The sequence below is a fragment of the Mobula birostris genome, chromosome 22, assembly GCF_030028105.1.
Source record: "Mobula birostris isolate sMobBir1 chromosome 22, sMobBir1.hap1, whole genome shotgun sequence".
Taxonomy (NCBI): domain Eukaryota; kingdom Metazoa; phylum Chordata; class Chondrichthyes; order Myliobatiformes; family Myliobatidae; genus Mobula; species Mobula birostris.
Genome location: NC_092391.1, coordinates 52,630,870 through 52,646,833, shown reverse-complemented (window position 1 = coordinate 52,646,833; position 15,964 = coordinate 52,630,870). Strand labels below are relative to the sequence as shown.

Sequence of the window (15,964 nt, the reverse complement as noted above, 5' to 3'; positions counted from 1 at the left end):
TCAGAAGAGATGGTGTAGACAGGGGTTCCCATCCCTTTTTATGCCATGGACCCCAGGCTGGGAACCCCTGCTGTATAAAGAATGTCTGTACTGGAAGTGCCAGGCTGGGCAAGGAATTAGGCATTTGGACTTGCCACTTTTTTCACCATAGGGACCTTCAAGAGGAAAGGGCAAGGCAGCAACGGAGATGGACGTCAAGAGCTACAGGTGGTCATGAAAGCTCTGGATTAGCACTAGAACTGCTGCTCTGTTTCCTTTAGCTAGAGAGCAGTGAGTCTGTGGAGTTTATTGTTGGAGGCCAAGTCACTGGGTATATTTAAGGCAGAGGTTAATAGGTTCATGATTAGTCAGTTTTTCAAAGGTGTTGAGAAGGAAAATAAATCAGCCATGATGGAATGATGGAACAGACTCGATGAGCCAAAATGGCCTAAGTCTCCTCCTATGTCTTATGCTTCATAAATGTTGAGAGAATGTGTGCCTCCACCAACCGTCAGGCTGCACAACTCAAGATCCCTCTGTTCATTAGAGCTCCCGAGAGTATGCCCCACCCTTATGTTCCCAGGTGTAAAGATCCTTCCTCTCCCAGGGATGAGGTCTTTGGAGTTTCAGCTGGCATTTCTGTAGCTCTGGGTTTTGACAGGATGGGGGTTGCTAGCTTCGTGCCCAACCCTGCTCCTTTGCAACGGGTTTGGGACCATCCATTGGAGAGTTTTTACCAACTTAGACATCACCAATTTGTGTGTCACCTGCAACTTTACTATTCCTACCCCCTGCATACAAATCCATGTCAAAAATGCGCATCACACACATAAGAGGTCCCATCACCCATCCCTGTGGTACACAATTAGTCAAAACTTCTGATCAGACAGATAACCGTCAGAACCCTCTGCCTCCTGTTCCCAAAAACATTTTGGATCCAATCTCCCAGACTGCCTTGGATCTAACCTGCTGGACTGCCATGCAGGACCCTGTCAGAGACCTTACTAATTTCTGTCGTCACCTATAATAAATTAAAGTAAAATAACGAGACCTAGAACACATTCCCGACTCAACCACACTTTTTATTTTACTTGTGCACAAGGAGAACAGCATGGCCCCTAGCCACCCACACTGTTCTGAAATCTGAACAGAGAACTGCTACCTTTATACAGAGTTGGCTTATCAGTTATGAATATCGATCACTGTAAAATGTATGAGTTTGAACTCTTTACGTGCAAGATCAATCGCCATTCACAACAGAGGTGTTTAAAGTCAATTGAAACTACCAGCTGACAACCGCTGATATTTTGAAGCTAGTTAAGCATTTGTCCATTAGTTGCTGGGTGTGTTTCACGTCCTTCCGTTATTGCTGTCTCGTCTCTCTTTGGCACCTCCCATTGTGTAAAGGGACTCCATGTTTTAGGAAAATCTTTCTAGAAAAGTCTCATTGCAAAGATCTTACTCATCTGGCTTGAGTGCACGCCGCCATAGTCACCCACATCTACCCGATCTGTAGTAAGCAGATGATATTCCATCAGGCCCTGGGAGCCTTATATACCTTAATGGTCTCCAAGAAACTCAACACCTCCATCTCCTCGATCTCAAAGTGGCCGAGCAAACACTCTATGCTCCACATTGTTCTCACTATCCTCCATAGCCTTCCTCATGGTGAAAGTGTACCTCGGACACTAGAAAACCACATGGTAGAATTATGTTTGACATCTGACAAAACGACTAAGCCCATTATACATCAATGTTCAATGAAAATGAGGAAATGAGAAAACTCAACAGAGCTGAAATGCTAAACACAGGACGTCCTGTGTCCAAGTTTAATCAATTTCAAGCAAAATAAATTTAAACATGGAAAAACTATCACCAGCATGCTAAATATTAAGGATGACGTTAATATTCAATTTTATTTCAGAATAAGGTATTAAAATTTAAAAAATGAATTAAGCAAATTATTGGATTCATCATTCAAACCCAGGAAAGCTAAAAATAATTTACATTATAGAAAATTCTTCCCTTTCTTTGCTAACACAGCTCTAGATAACCACCATTTTTTAACTGGAATCTCCGTTGTCCTTAAATTTTAACACAACCACGTAAATTCAACATCCAGTTCTGAACTCAACAACATTGAAGACTGAAGCCCTCAACTTGGCATCATGTCACAGTTTCTGTAGCTGGTTTCAATTCCAGAGCGTTCCTCAGCAACCAGCAGCGAGTACGCGGCAAGGCAAACAGGCTCTTTGTCCCACACCGACTTCAGTTCCCCAGTTACACAGCTCCCTTTTGATTCATCCCATCATTCCCATCAATTTCCCACAGATTCTACCATAACAAGGGCAACTTACAGTGTCCATTTAGCCTGTCGACATAGTCACCGGGAGAACACACAAAGTGCACAAAGACATCACGGAAGGTCAGGGTTCAACCTGAGCCACGAGAGTCACAAAGCAGCAGCCCTATGTGCTGTTGCATTCTTCTTTTCTGAAGCCCGTCACCCCTACTGGGGCATAGGCTGTTGACAGCAGCTTGCCAGAGTCCTCTGTCCTGGGCCGAAGGAAGTTTTCATCACAAAACTTCATTTACAGTACTGTGCAAAAGTCTTTAGGCATATATATATATAGCTAGGGAGCTTAAGACTTTTGCACAGTTCTGTATTTGTCAATGTGGACAGAGAGCGAAAGTGTAAATCTGGCGAGAGCAAAGGACACTGGGAATGGCAGGGTGGAGCTCCACGGGAGGGGTGTGGGACAGGTGGGAGAGAAGGAGTACAGGGGGCAGGGGAGGGGGTGGTGGTGTGGATGTAATCACACCCTGCCCTGAGATGCCAGACAAGGTCATCTGATTTCAATCAACTGGTTTATTGATCATTATAGAATGTCTCTCTGGTGCTTCCCGATCCCTGCCCTCTCCCTTCCCTTTTCCCAACCATGATTCCCCTCTCCCTGCTCCCTTCCCACTTTCAGTCCATATGCCTGAGACTTCTGCACAATACTGTGTCTCCTAGGCAAAGGTTCTACCTCTCCCATGGAGGAGGTCTTTGGAATTTTTCATGGGATGGGGTTGCTAGCCCTCCTTTCATAATCGGGCTTAAGACCATCCATGGCAGAGTGTTGTGTCATAGCATCTCCCCAAAAACAAACCAAGCTGAGTGAAACCAGAGCTCAACACCAGAAGCTGAACTGAGTTTCAAACCTTATAACTGTACCATAATCCAAACTACCTTTTGCATCATAATGGAGGAATATCGCCTTGGTCAGCACTGCCTGATAAAGCTGAAAAGTCTTCAGAGAATTTCTGAGATATCCACTCAGCTAGTAAAGTCCTCTTACACTCAGGAATGCTGAGAGAATTAAAGCAGCATCTGGCTGAGCTTTTGAACTCCCAAAGCATAGACCATACAGTGGATTCCAGTTAAATGTGCCATCGGTTAATTGAGACAGTTGCTTATTTGGGACAACACTTTATAGAACAAAAACTATCAAGAAAATAGGCAGGATTCCTTTCATTTATTTGGGACACTATGCCTCTTAATTGGGACAGGAGACTGTTCCTGAGTAGTTTCTAATTAGCACCAGTCACATGAACTTGGGCAGCCGTTAGACATTGCACCGTGCTTAGAACAAGCTGTTTTTAAATAGTGTCAGTTGTGTGTGCTTGTGTTAAAAAAGCAGTGATTTTTGCCACTGATAGTTTGCGTGAAATAAGCAGTAAGACAATTCAGAACTGTCTGACTCACTGTAGCTTCATGCATTCAGGCTTGGAGATGCCAGAACCGGCCAGGAATGAAAATTAAACTATTTCACTACTTCAACAAGTTAGAAACTACAAAGAATTTGAAAGTATCAACAATCATCTTGAATGTTACAATGAAAGTGAAGATTTGAAAGTTGCAATTGCCAATAGCATTGTATGAAAGCAGTCCAATATCTGCATTAGGTGTCTGCACTGATTTTGTTCATTTACAGTCCATCATAAGAACACGGCCGTGTACACTGGATGAATTTCTTCATCAATAACTATGAGGAACTAATACACATTTTATAGCACTGTAGTAGTATTGGTAGTGTTCTAATTTGTTCTGTATTTCATTTAAATTTGTTATCCAGTTGGTCTTTTTTTTTTAATTCCTTTTTAACCATTTCCAAGAAGCTTCAGCTAATTGGGACAGCCTCTTGATTGGGCCAAAATGTCCAGGTCCCGATGTGTCTCAATTAACTGTAATTGACTGTATTAACACAGATGAGCCTTTGATAGTCAGTAAGGAGACACTGGGCCTGACTCAACCACACACCTTATTTCATCCAGTGTCAAAACACTCATCCATGGCCTTGATATACACAGAACTGGGTATTCCATCCAGAGCGGGCTGTCCAGTAAAGCCCAAGGGAACAGTGCACTGAGTGAAAGGTGCTTCACAGACAATTTATCTTGTTGATTGGCACTGCTGAGGCCTCACCTGGAGTATTGTGAGCAGTTTTGGACCCTTCGCCTAAGAAAGCATGTGCTGCCAATGGAGGGGGTTCAAAGGAGGTTCACAAAAATGGTTTTGGGATCGAAAGGCTTGTCATATGAGGAGTGTTTGATAACTCTGGGTTACTACCCAATGGAATTCACAGCAATGAGGATGACCTCATTGAAACCTATCGAATGGTGAAAGGCCTCAATAGAGTGGATGTGGAGAGGATGTTTCCTAAGACGGGTGTAATCTAGGACCAGAGACCACAGCTTCAGAATAGAGGGCCGTCTATTTAGAAAGAAGATGAGGAGGAATTCCTTTAGCCAGAGTGCTGAATCTGTGGAATTCATTGCTGAGTCATTGGGTATATTTAAGACAGAGGTTGATAGATTCTTGATTAGTCAGGGCATGAAGGGAAATGGGGAGAATTCAGGTGATTTGGACTGTGAGGGAAATGGATCAGCCATGATGAAATGGCAGAGTAGACTTGAGGGGCCAAATAGCCTAATTCTGCTTCTATATCTTATGGTCTTATAGGTCTGGTGTGTTCCTCTAACCACAAGGCAAATGCACATTTTACTGTACATTTAAATGTACGTGTGACACAGAAATCTGAATCCAAATCTGGCCAGAGCACTCTGGAGTGAAACAACACTCTCACAAGCTAACCCTGCACTCAACATCATTAAGACAAAGGAATTTATTGTGGACTTCAGGAAGGGCAAGTCAAGGATAAAAATAAGCACACCAGTCCTCATCAAATGGAAAGAGTGAGCAGTTTCAAGTTGCTGGCTGTCAACATTTCTGAGGTCCTGGGCCCAACATATTGATGGAATTACGAAGGCACGACAGTGACTATATTTCATTAAGAGTTTGAGGAGACTTGGTCTGTCACCAAAGACTCTAGCAAATTTCTACAGATTACCATGGAAATCATTCTAACTGGTTGCATCACTGCCTGAAATAGGGGGAGGACTACTGCACAGAATCGAAGTGAGTTGCAGAAATTTGTGAACTCAGACAGCTCCATCAAGGGCACTAGCCTCCCCAGCATGAGGACATCTTCATAAAGCAATGTCTAAAAAAGGCAGCATCCATCATTAAGAACCCCCATCACCCAGGACATGTCCTCTTCTCAATGCTACCGTCAGGAAAGAGGTACAGGAGCCTGAAGACACACACTCACGATTCAGGAACAACTTCTTCCCCTTTATATTTATATATATAAATAAAGTGAACTACATATGAAAAAGGATCTAGTGCTTTCCCGGCGTATATGACAAATAAACTCTTCTCAGGCTTTCAGCCAGGTACGGGTATCAATTTTAACCAATGTTTCGATGAGAAACTCTGCCATTTTCATCATGTACCCAGCTGGAAGCCCATAAAGAGTTTATTTAAAATATATATTTCTTACTGTAATTTACACTGTTTTTATTATTAGGTACTGCTGTTGGAAAACAACAAATTTCACAATATATGCCACTGATATAAAACCAGATTCTGATTTTGATTCTGATAAAGACTGTTCCAGCCTTACCTTTCCAACATTCTTGGATCAAATACCTAGTTAATTTATAAAGCTTACAAAGACATAATATTCAGCACCAGGCAGAATCAATAATCTTTGCCTGTTATAGAATCAAAATTAAAAATGTATTGTGTGGGACAGAGGGAAATTTTCTCCATGTTACACTAACACAAACCAATTCCATGTTACCAGAACCATCACACATTCTTCAATCCAGCACTACTGGTTGATTAGTTGATCAGTAATATTAAGTCAGTTACAATGTGCAACCACTGTAGACCATACCTGAATCATGTACAGTTGTGCAATACGATATTCCTCAACGCTCATGGGAAGAGGGATGTGATATTCCTTTATAAGCATTTTGCCTTGTGCAAGGTCTTTTCACAGTTTAAAATTAATCCAACGACTGCTGGCAAACCCTTGGTTTATGCTTCGTTAAACACGCCTGAAAAGAAAAGGAAAAGCAGGATCTTTAAACACTTTCTCAATAAATATTTATAACGTTCTTAAGCCTAAAGGCAGCATTATATAACCCACCCACCTCAATAATTCATTGGCTAGAAATAACCACCCATTCCCTCCCATCCCACCCCATTATTCTAACCATCCAATCGTTGGCACTACCGCTGTGTTTAGTACAGCTAATCCCAGTATTGTGAAACAGTGCTAACACTGAAAATGAAGCACTGTTGGGCTGTAGTTACTACCTAGACATTTCTCTCAAATGTTATACCATGCAAAATCTGTTCCTCAACACTGTAGATATTCGGAAGTCTAACTGATCGCATTTGCTAGATATGGATAGATAGATGATGCATGATTTTGATGTTCTAGAGAGAGAAAAAGTAACAGGAATAATGGCCAATGTTCAGGGAAAGTGGGGCATGTTTGCAACATAATACCACAGCACCTCATATCTGAACAATTCTGCAAATGAAAAACCTTTATACACAATTACTAAAGGAAATATCAAAGTTTTAAAGTAACTATTAAAATCAACACTTATCAGGTGTGCTCAAGGGAAAATTAATTACCACAAGGTACCTTCCCTTTATTTCTACTGTTCTGTACTAGGCAGAGCAGCGTTAACTATTCAAACTCCCGTCCTGCACAGCAACCAAACGTCAAGCAAACTTGACGGTGTGAGGCATCGTCAGATGTTTCCTTCCCCCTCCCTGAGCAAACACCTCTCACTGAGTGAGGAGATGAGCAGGAGAGATCCACCAAAACAGACATAAAATCTGCTATTCTACAGTGGGACTTTACGTACAACAGCTTTACCACGCAAGTAGGTGTTGCAAAGCATCTAACTCCCTTGCCTTCAGTCGTAAATACCTGCGACTTAGACTCCAAGCTCACTGAACATCTCAATGGCAGAATCCTTGGGGTCATTAATTTAATAACCTTTCCAAAGTACACTTGTGATTAAAAAGAGATTTACACATAGAACATAGACCAGTACAACAAAGGAACAGGGTTATCACGTCTATTCCAAATATGATGCCAATTTAAACTATACAGTAGTGCAGTAATTTTATGCATTGCACTGTACTGCTGCTGCAAAAACAATCAAATTTCACGGCACATGTGAGTGATGATAAACCTGATTCTGATCTGGGTCTCTATTGTGGATTGAGAGTGGGAAGGGGACAGGGAGAGAGGAATCATGGTTAGGAAAAGGGGAAGGGAGAGGGGAGGGAGTGGGAAGCACCAGACAGACATTCTGTAATTATCAATAAACCAATTGTTTGGAATCAAACGACCTTGCCTGGTGTCTCCGGGCTGGGGGTGTCTGCACCCGCACCACCCCTACCCCTGCCACTCCTTCTCTGCCACCTGTCCCACACCCCTCCCATGACACTCCACCCTCGCCATTCCTAACATCTTTTACTCCTGCCAGATTTCCAAACGTGCTCTCCGCTCTACGTCTCCACGTTGACAAATACAGTACTGTGCAAAAGCCTTAGGCACCCTAGCTATAATATAAGGCAATATCAACCATTAAAGACCTCCCAGCACTCAGGACATGACTCCCTCTCATTGCTTCCATCAAGGGCGGCATGGTAGCATAGTGGTTAGCACCACGCTTTACACTACAGGCAACCGGGTTCAATTCCCACTGCTGCCTGTAAGAAGTTTGTATATTCTACCGTGACCCCGTGGGTTTCCTCCTACAGTCCAAAGATGTATGGGTTAGCAGGTTAATTGCCCTGTGATTAGGCTAGGGTTAAACCGGGGGCTGCTGGTCTGCATGGCTTGAAGGGTCCATTCCGTGCTGTAGCTTACACACACATAAATACATATATTCTACAACTTTCAATTCCCTGCCTGTTCACTGTCTATCTGCTTCCACAACTTCCCCTGGCAGTGCAATTCAGGCACCTTACATTCTCAGTTTAGAACTTTTGCCAAGGAAATCTCTCTTAAATTTCCCTCCTCCTACCTGGAACCTCTGCCCTCCAGTATCTGACATTTCTACCTTGGGAAAAAGACTGACTACCAACCCTAACTATGGCTCTCATATTTTGATAAACTTTCACCAGAATGTCCCTGAGCTCTACAGCTCCGGAGAAAACAGCCTAAGATTGTCCATCCTCTCCTTATAGGTAATACTTTCTAATCCTACTGAATCTCTCCTGTATCCTCTCCAACTTCGCCACATCCGTACTGTAAAACCAAAAGATATAGGAGCAGAATTAGACCATTTGGCCCATTGGGTCTGCTTTGCCATTTCATCACGATTGATCCATTTTCCCTCTCAGCCCCAAATTCCTGCCTTCTCCCCCTATTCCTTCATGCCATAACTAATCATGAACTTATCAACCTCTGCCTAAAATATACCCAATGACTTGGCCTCCACAGTTGCCTGTGGCAATGAATTCCAGGCTCTCCACTCTCTGACTAAAGAAATTCCTCCTCATCTCCATTCTAAGTGGACGCCCCTCTATTCTGACACAGTATCCTCTTGTCTTAGGCTCCTCCACCATTGGAAATATCCTTTCCACATTCACACTATCAGCTATACACACTCGTGGGGAAGGCTTCAGGGGTAAACCCTGTGGGAAAAATCTGGAGCTGGAGTCCCGAAGACAGTCCTATGTGGAACTCAACACTGACGGGCAATCCTTGGTGCCAAACTGTATCAACCATTGCCATTCCTTTGGATTCATCAGCTGCATGGAGAGAGGGATCTTGTTGCACGGGCAACAGCTTGCTCTCCATACTATACTGCACTGCCTTACTGCATTATCAACACAGACAGCTAAGATGCAACAATCACGGTCGATCCCGACTAATGAAGGGACTCAGCAGTAAAGCAGATTTGTACAACTGCAGGGCTGACTCTAGCTCCTTGTCCTTACCTTGCATTTCCTTTCCATATTTCTTCCTTCCAAAACAGTCGTTATTTTGAATCTTCCATCCATCAACTCAGGTTCTGGAACAGTTACTACCCCTCAACCATCAGGCTCTTGAATAAAAGGGGATAACTACACTCACTTGCCCCATCACCAAGATGTTCTAGCAACTAATGATCTCCCTTTGAGGACTCTTTATCTCATTATCTCATGTTCTCAATATTTATTGCTAATTTCCATTTGTTATTTACTTTTCAACCATCAGGTTCTTGAATCAAAGGGGATAACTTCACTGAACCCAACACTGAACTGTTCCCACAAATACTGGGTTCACTTTCAAGGACTCTTCACTTCATGCTCTCCATACTTATTGCTTGCTTATTATTATTTTTTGTTGTTTCTTTGTATTTCCTGTGAATGCCTGAAAGAAAATGAATTTCAGGGTCACATTTGGTGACATATATACTTTGATAATACATTTCTCCGGAGGTGCCACGGTAGCGTGGCGGTTAGTATGCCGCTGTTACAGCTTGGGACACCTCGAGTTCGGAGTTCAATACCGGCGTCGTTCTGTAAGGAATCTCTGTACATCTTCCCCGTGCAATGTGTGGGTTTTCTCCAGGAGCTCCAGTTTGCTCTCACAGTCCAAAGATGTATGTATGTATGTATGTATGTTGGGTAGGTTAATTGGTCATTGTAAATTGCCCCGTGATTAGGTTAGGGTTAATTAGGTTTATTGGGGATCGCTGGGGTGGTGTGGCTCAAAGGGCCAGAAAGGCCTACTCCATACTCTATTGCTAGATTAGCAAATAAACACACTTTTTGAACGTTAAACTACTTATTTAATCTGGCTTTTAACTAACATTATGTTGTCTTTCATTTTCATGTTTGCATCTTATCGCAGTGAACTATATCACCTGCATGAAAGGTGCTCTGTAAACAAGTTGCTATACTATTAATTATGCAGCTAAGGCAAGACCTCTCTGCCTACAGTTCAATAACTGATTATACAGAAAAATAAAACAAGGTAATCTGCCCTTCCAAATTTTTATTTTATTTTACTAAGATACAGCGCACAATAGGCCCTTCCAGGCTGTCAAGCTGCGCTGCCCAACAACCCACTGATTAAACCTTAGCCTAATCATAGGACAATTTATAATGACCTACTAACCACCACGTCTTTGTACTATGAGAGGAAACCGGAGCACCTAGAGGAAACCACAGTCATGGGGAGAACATACGAACTCCTTACAGCCAGCAGCGGGAATTGAACTCGAGACACTGCTACTGTAAAGCATTGTGCTAACCACTAGACTACCGTGTTCCTCACATACCAATTCAACAGTTTCAATGAAGAGTAGTGGTGTTCAGCGACCTGCATTGTTTTCCAATCTCTCTTACTCAGGACAGCGGTGATAATGTCCGAATCACAAGAGAAAATATGCAGGTGCTAGAATTCAAAGTAATACAAACAAAATGCTGGAGGAGCTCAGCATGACAGGCAGCATCTACGGAAAGGAGTAAACAGTCAACGTTTCGGACTAAGACCTATCATCAGGGCTGGAAAAGAGAGATGAGAGGGTGGGGGTGAGGGTGAGGGGAGACAATTATCAGAAGTTCGAGAAATTGATGTTTATGCCATCAGATTGATGGCTACTCAGGCAGAACATTGGGTGTTGCTCCTCCAACCTGAGTGTGGCCTCACTGCGGCAGTAGAGGAGGCCATGGACTGACATGACAGAATGGAATGGGAAGTAGAGCTGAAATAGGTGGCCAGTGGTAGATCCCGCTTTTTCTGGCAGAAGGAGCATAGCTGCATGGCATAGGGTTCCTCGTGTCCTCCGCATCCAACACACAACTTTCCATGACTTCCGCCATCTCCAACAGGACATCTTGTCCCCCCGCCATTTCCTGCTTTCCGCAGGGATCTCCCCTTACACAACTCCCTTGTCCATTCGTCCCTCCCCATTGATCTCTCTCCTGGTACTTATCCTTGCAAACGAACAACTGCCATACCTGCCCCCTACACCTCCTCCCTCACTATCATTCAGAGCCCCAAACAGTCCTTCCAGGTGAGGCGTCACTTCTCCTGTATATCAGTGAGACCCGATGTAGATTGGGAGACTACTTCGCCCAGCACCTACGCTCTGTGTGCCAGAAAAAGCAGGATCCCCTGCCGGAGATCCCATTTCCATTCCCATTCCGATTTGTCACAGCATGGTTTCTTCTACTGCCGCGATGAGGCCACACTCAGGTGGGAGGAGCAATACCTTATATTTCGACTGGGTAGCCTCCAATCTGATGGCATGGACATCGATTTCCTGAACTTCAAGTAACTGCCCCCCTTCTCTTTCACCATTCCCCATTCCCATTTCACTCTCTCTCCTTATCTGCCCATCATCACCTCCCTCTGGTGCTCCTCCTCCTTTCCTTTCTTCCGTGGCTTTCTGTCCTCTCCTATCAGATTCCCCCTTCTCCAGTCCTTTATCTCTTTAACCAATCAACTTCCCAGCTCTTTACTTCACCCCTCCCTCTCTCCTGGTTTCACCTATCACCTACTCCCTAGTACTTCTTCCTCTCCTCCCCACCTTCTTACTCTGACTTATCTCTCTTTTCCAGTCCTGATGAAGTGTCAACTATTTACTCTTTTCCACAGATGCTGCATGGCCTGCTGAGTTCCTCCAGCATTTTGTGTGTGTTATTGTGTTAATGTTCAGCTGCTTTTGACAGAGTGAGTTCAAGGATGAATCTTCAGAAAGATATGGGAGAACTCTCTGAGCCAGAATGCTGCCCTGTACATATCGAGGAAGGCTTCTCTGAATGTGTACCTCATACTCAGGGCCAAACCGAGATGCCAACAGATCACTTCCTCAAGTCCTGGACAGAGACATCCTCGTTGATTGAAAAAGTCCACAATACAGGGCAGACAATTTGATGAACGTGTACATAGACTTATATTAAGAGAATAGGAACTGGGACTTTGATTGCGTACTTTGCTTGCTAATAGAAGGCATTAATTCAGTGTTACTGGCAACACAATGGGTGATCTGTCCACTGCTCTCCTATCGGGATAATGAATTCCTATTACATAAGGGATTTAGACTTTGGCCAAGTTGAATCCACCGTGCAGGCTGAATGGGGCATTTGGAATGAACGAATATTTGTCTGCAGTAACTCTCATGTGATCTCACTGGTGGTGGGTCCTGAATCACATGAATTCCAGGTCGGACCAAAGCACACCACTTACAACCTTAGTAGCAAAATAGGGAGGCTAGAGACTAAGAAATTTCATATTGAGATCTGTCACTTCTTAAATTTGTACCCTGTCACTATGACTGCGTGTGCTTCCATATTCCAAAGATATACAGAATAGGGTTATAAACACAAGAGATTCTGCAGATGCTGGAAATCCAGAGTAAAACACACAAAATGCTGGAGGAACTCAGCAGGTCAGGCAGCAATAAGCAATTCCCCCGTTCCCCCAGCCACCAACTTTCCTCTGTAGACCCCCTGGCCAGCCTCAGGGTCACTCAGCTCGCTGTCGTCTAGGGAAACAGCCCTCGGCCCCGCCAAACTGGGTAATAGTTTGTGTGGATGCTGTGATGTACCCCACCCCGCCCAAATAACAGACAATACACCAGATATGATTAAATGATTTACAGTTTATAGATGTTATTGGAACTACATAATTAATAGAGAATAAAATATAAAAGGAAAATAAAAGGCGCCACACTTATCAAAGTTCAATCTCTTCGTGCATAAACAGTTGGAGCTCGGGACCCTCCTTCTTCACCCTGCGATCCCCTCGGACCACTTCGACCGGCTGCCTGGGACCAACAACAGTGGTCGACCAGACGCTCCACACGAGTCCGTCTCCATCTCCTCTCCTCGCCGAACACCCTGGACCTCGGACTCCTGCTCGGGGTCCGACCCCGTTAGCGGACTCACATCACCTGGTCCATCCTCTGTCTCTCTCTCCCGCCTTCTTCCCAAAAACCCACGCATCACACTAACTTACAGACACACAGAAAGAATAACATCTATCTCAGTTGGTTTGCTCACCCTCTTATCAGTAACATGATCCAAACAAACTTAGCGGGAGGACTTTCTCAGCAGTTAACATAACAAAGAAGCCATTTTAATTAGACTATGCAGTAACATAAAAGAAGAAACCCCTTACACCTCCTTACCTGGTCTCACTTATCACTACAACTCTGGGCCTGTACTCACTGGAATTCAGAAGAATGTTGAAAGGCCTCAATAGAGTGGATGTGGAGAGGATGTTCCTTTTAGTAGGAGACTCCAAGATCAGAAGACACAGCCCCAGAATAGAAAGACATCCATTTAGAACAGAGATGAGGAGAAATATATTTAAGCAGAGAGTGGTGAATCTGTGAAATTTGTTGCTGCGGGCAGCTGTGGAAGCTCTTTAAGGCAGAGGTTGATAGATTTTTGATTAGTCAGGGCATAAAGGGTCACAGGGAGAAGACAGGGAGATTGGGGCAGAGAGGGAAATGGATCAGCCTTGGGGAAATGACACAGCAGACTCAATAGGCCAACTGGCCTAATTCTGCTGCTATGGTCTTGCCAGCTTGCATTCCTTCCCCACCCACCATCTTGTTATTCTGGCTTCTGCCCCATTTCCTTTCCAGTCCTGATGAAGGGTCTGGGCCCAAAACATCAACTGTTAATCCCCCATCGATAGATGCCTCCTGGGCTGCCGTATTTCTCCAGCATTTTGGGTGTTCTCTGGATTTCCAACATCTGCAGTATCTCTCATGTTTATGAATCAACAAAACCCACACTTTTCTGACTTTCATTCCGTCAATGAAGATTGAAAGTGGAAATAAATACCCTCAGAGTTCATTGGAAACAGAAAATTGACCCTATCTTTCATTTCAAGATGCCTTCAAATAGAGGTCCTCATCAGTGGGTCTCTCTCTTCTTGCTGCTGCCATCAGTAAGGTGGCATGGGGGCCTCAGGACTCATACCACCAGGTTCAGGAACAATTATTATCCCTCAACCATCAAGCTCTTGAACTAGAGGGGATAAGTACAAAGTAAAATTTTATTATCAGGGTACATATATGTCAACATATACAACCTTGAGATTCATTTTCTTGTGGGCATACTCAACAAATCTATAGAATAATAACTATAAAAGGTCAATGTAAAATCAACCAGAGTGCAGAAGGCAATTGAATTGAATTGAACTGAATTGACTTTATTACTTACATCCTTCATATACATGAGGAGTAAAAATCTTTACGTCTCAGTCTAAACGCGCAATGTGCAATTTATAGTAAGTTCTAATAAATAGTAGTACAATAGGGTAATCAATATAACACAGAAATATAGTTGTGTCAGCATGAGTTAAGCAGTTTGATGGCCTGGTGGAAGAAGCTGTCCCGGAGCCTGTTGGCTTTTATACTGCCGCACCATTTCCCGGATGGTAGCAGCTGGAACGGTTTGTGGTTGGGGTGACCCGGGTCTCCAATGACCCTATGGGCCCTTTTTATGCACCTGTCTCTGTAAATGTCCTGAATCATGGGAAGTTCACACCTACAGATGCGCTGGGCTGTCCGCACCACTCTCTGCAGAGTCCTGTGATTGAGGGAAGTACAGTTCCCATACCAGGCAGTGATGCAGCCAGTCAGGATGCTCTCAATTGTGCCCCTGCAGAAAGTTCTTAGAATTTGGGAGGCCATACCAAACAAATGAAAATGTAAATAAATAGTAATAAATAATGAGAACATAAGATAATGAGATAAAGAGTCCTTAAAGTGAGATCATTGGTTGAGGAAACATTTCAATGTTCTCAATATTTATTGTTTATTTATTTATTATTGTTATTATTATTTCTTCTTTTTGTTTTTAAGAGGTTGTTGTCTTTTGCACTCTGGTTGAATGCCCTTGTTGGGTGGTCTTTCATTGATTCTGTTATGGTTATTTTTCTATAGATTTATTGAGTATGCCCACAGGAAAATGCATCTCAGGGTTGTATCTCTGTACTTTCATAATAAAATTTACTTTCAACTTTGAACTGAGAGCACCAAATCTCAATGGAGACCAGTGTCAAACAAGGCTATGGCACTGGTCTTCCCTCTTCCAACCTTCCTCGCCACTCTGCTGCGCCCTGCCTGCTGCTGAAGTACTGCTAGCTTACAGGACAATGGGAAACTATGTCACCTGGTTATACCACATCTCCAGATGCCCTGTAACTGAGAGGCAGGACAGTTTGTACCACCATGTACCATGTTTCAGAGGCAGGGCTCTAGGTCATCATCCATCCATCCATTCTCTACAATGGGTAGTCAAAACTGGCCAGTGCATCAACATCACCAGCCTCCCCACCATCAATGTGATATTTTTAGAAAGGTGCCAGGAAAAGGGCCAGTAACATCATGAAGGATCCCTCTCACCCTGTTCACGGACTGTTTGTCCCACTCCCGTCAGAGAGGAGGCTACGTAGCATCCGTGCCAGGACCACCAGACTCAAGAACAGTTACTTTCCCCAGACAGTAAGGCTGATCAACACCTCCACCCACTAACCCACCCCTTTACACCCCCAGCCACCACTACTTTATCATTTCCTGTCAGAGTCACCTAATGTACAGACTTTACTTT

The 15,964-nt window shown here is 43.6% G+C and overlaps 1 protein-coding gene across 11 annotated transcripts in view; it reads right to left on the bottom strand.

Annotated features, from left to right (window-relative positions):
- The window catches only part of pitpnm2 (phosphatidylinositol transfer protein, membrane-associated 2), a 317,466-nt gene that overhangs the window by 193,019 nt on the left and 108,483 nt on the right, over positions 1-15,964 (bottom strand). For 10 of the 11 annotated variants that reach the window (XM_072240762.1, XM_072240756.1, XM_072240755.1 and 7 more), the window contains one exon: positions 6,264-6,426. In XM_072240762.1, coding sequence (XP_072096863.1) covers positions 6,264-6,341 — 78 coding nt within the window. In that variant the 5' untranslated portion in view covers positions 6,342-6,426. Of the gene's footprint in view, positions 1-6,263; positions 6,427-9,343; positions 9,649-15,964 lie in introns of those variants that run through there. The other variant, XM_072240760.1, reaches the window with a different exon arrangement.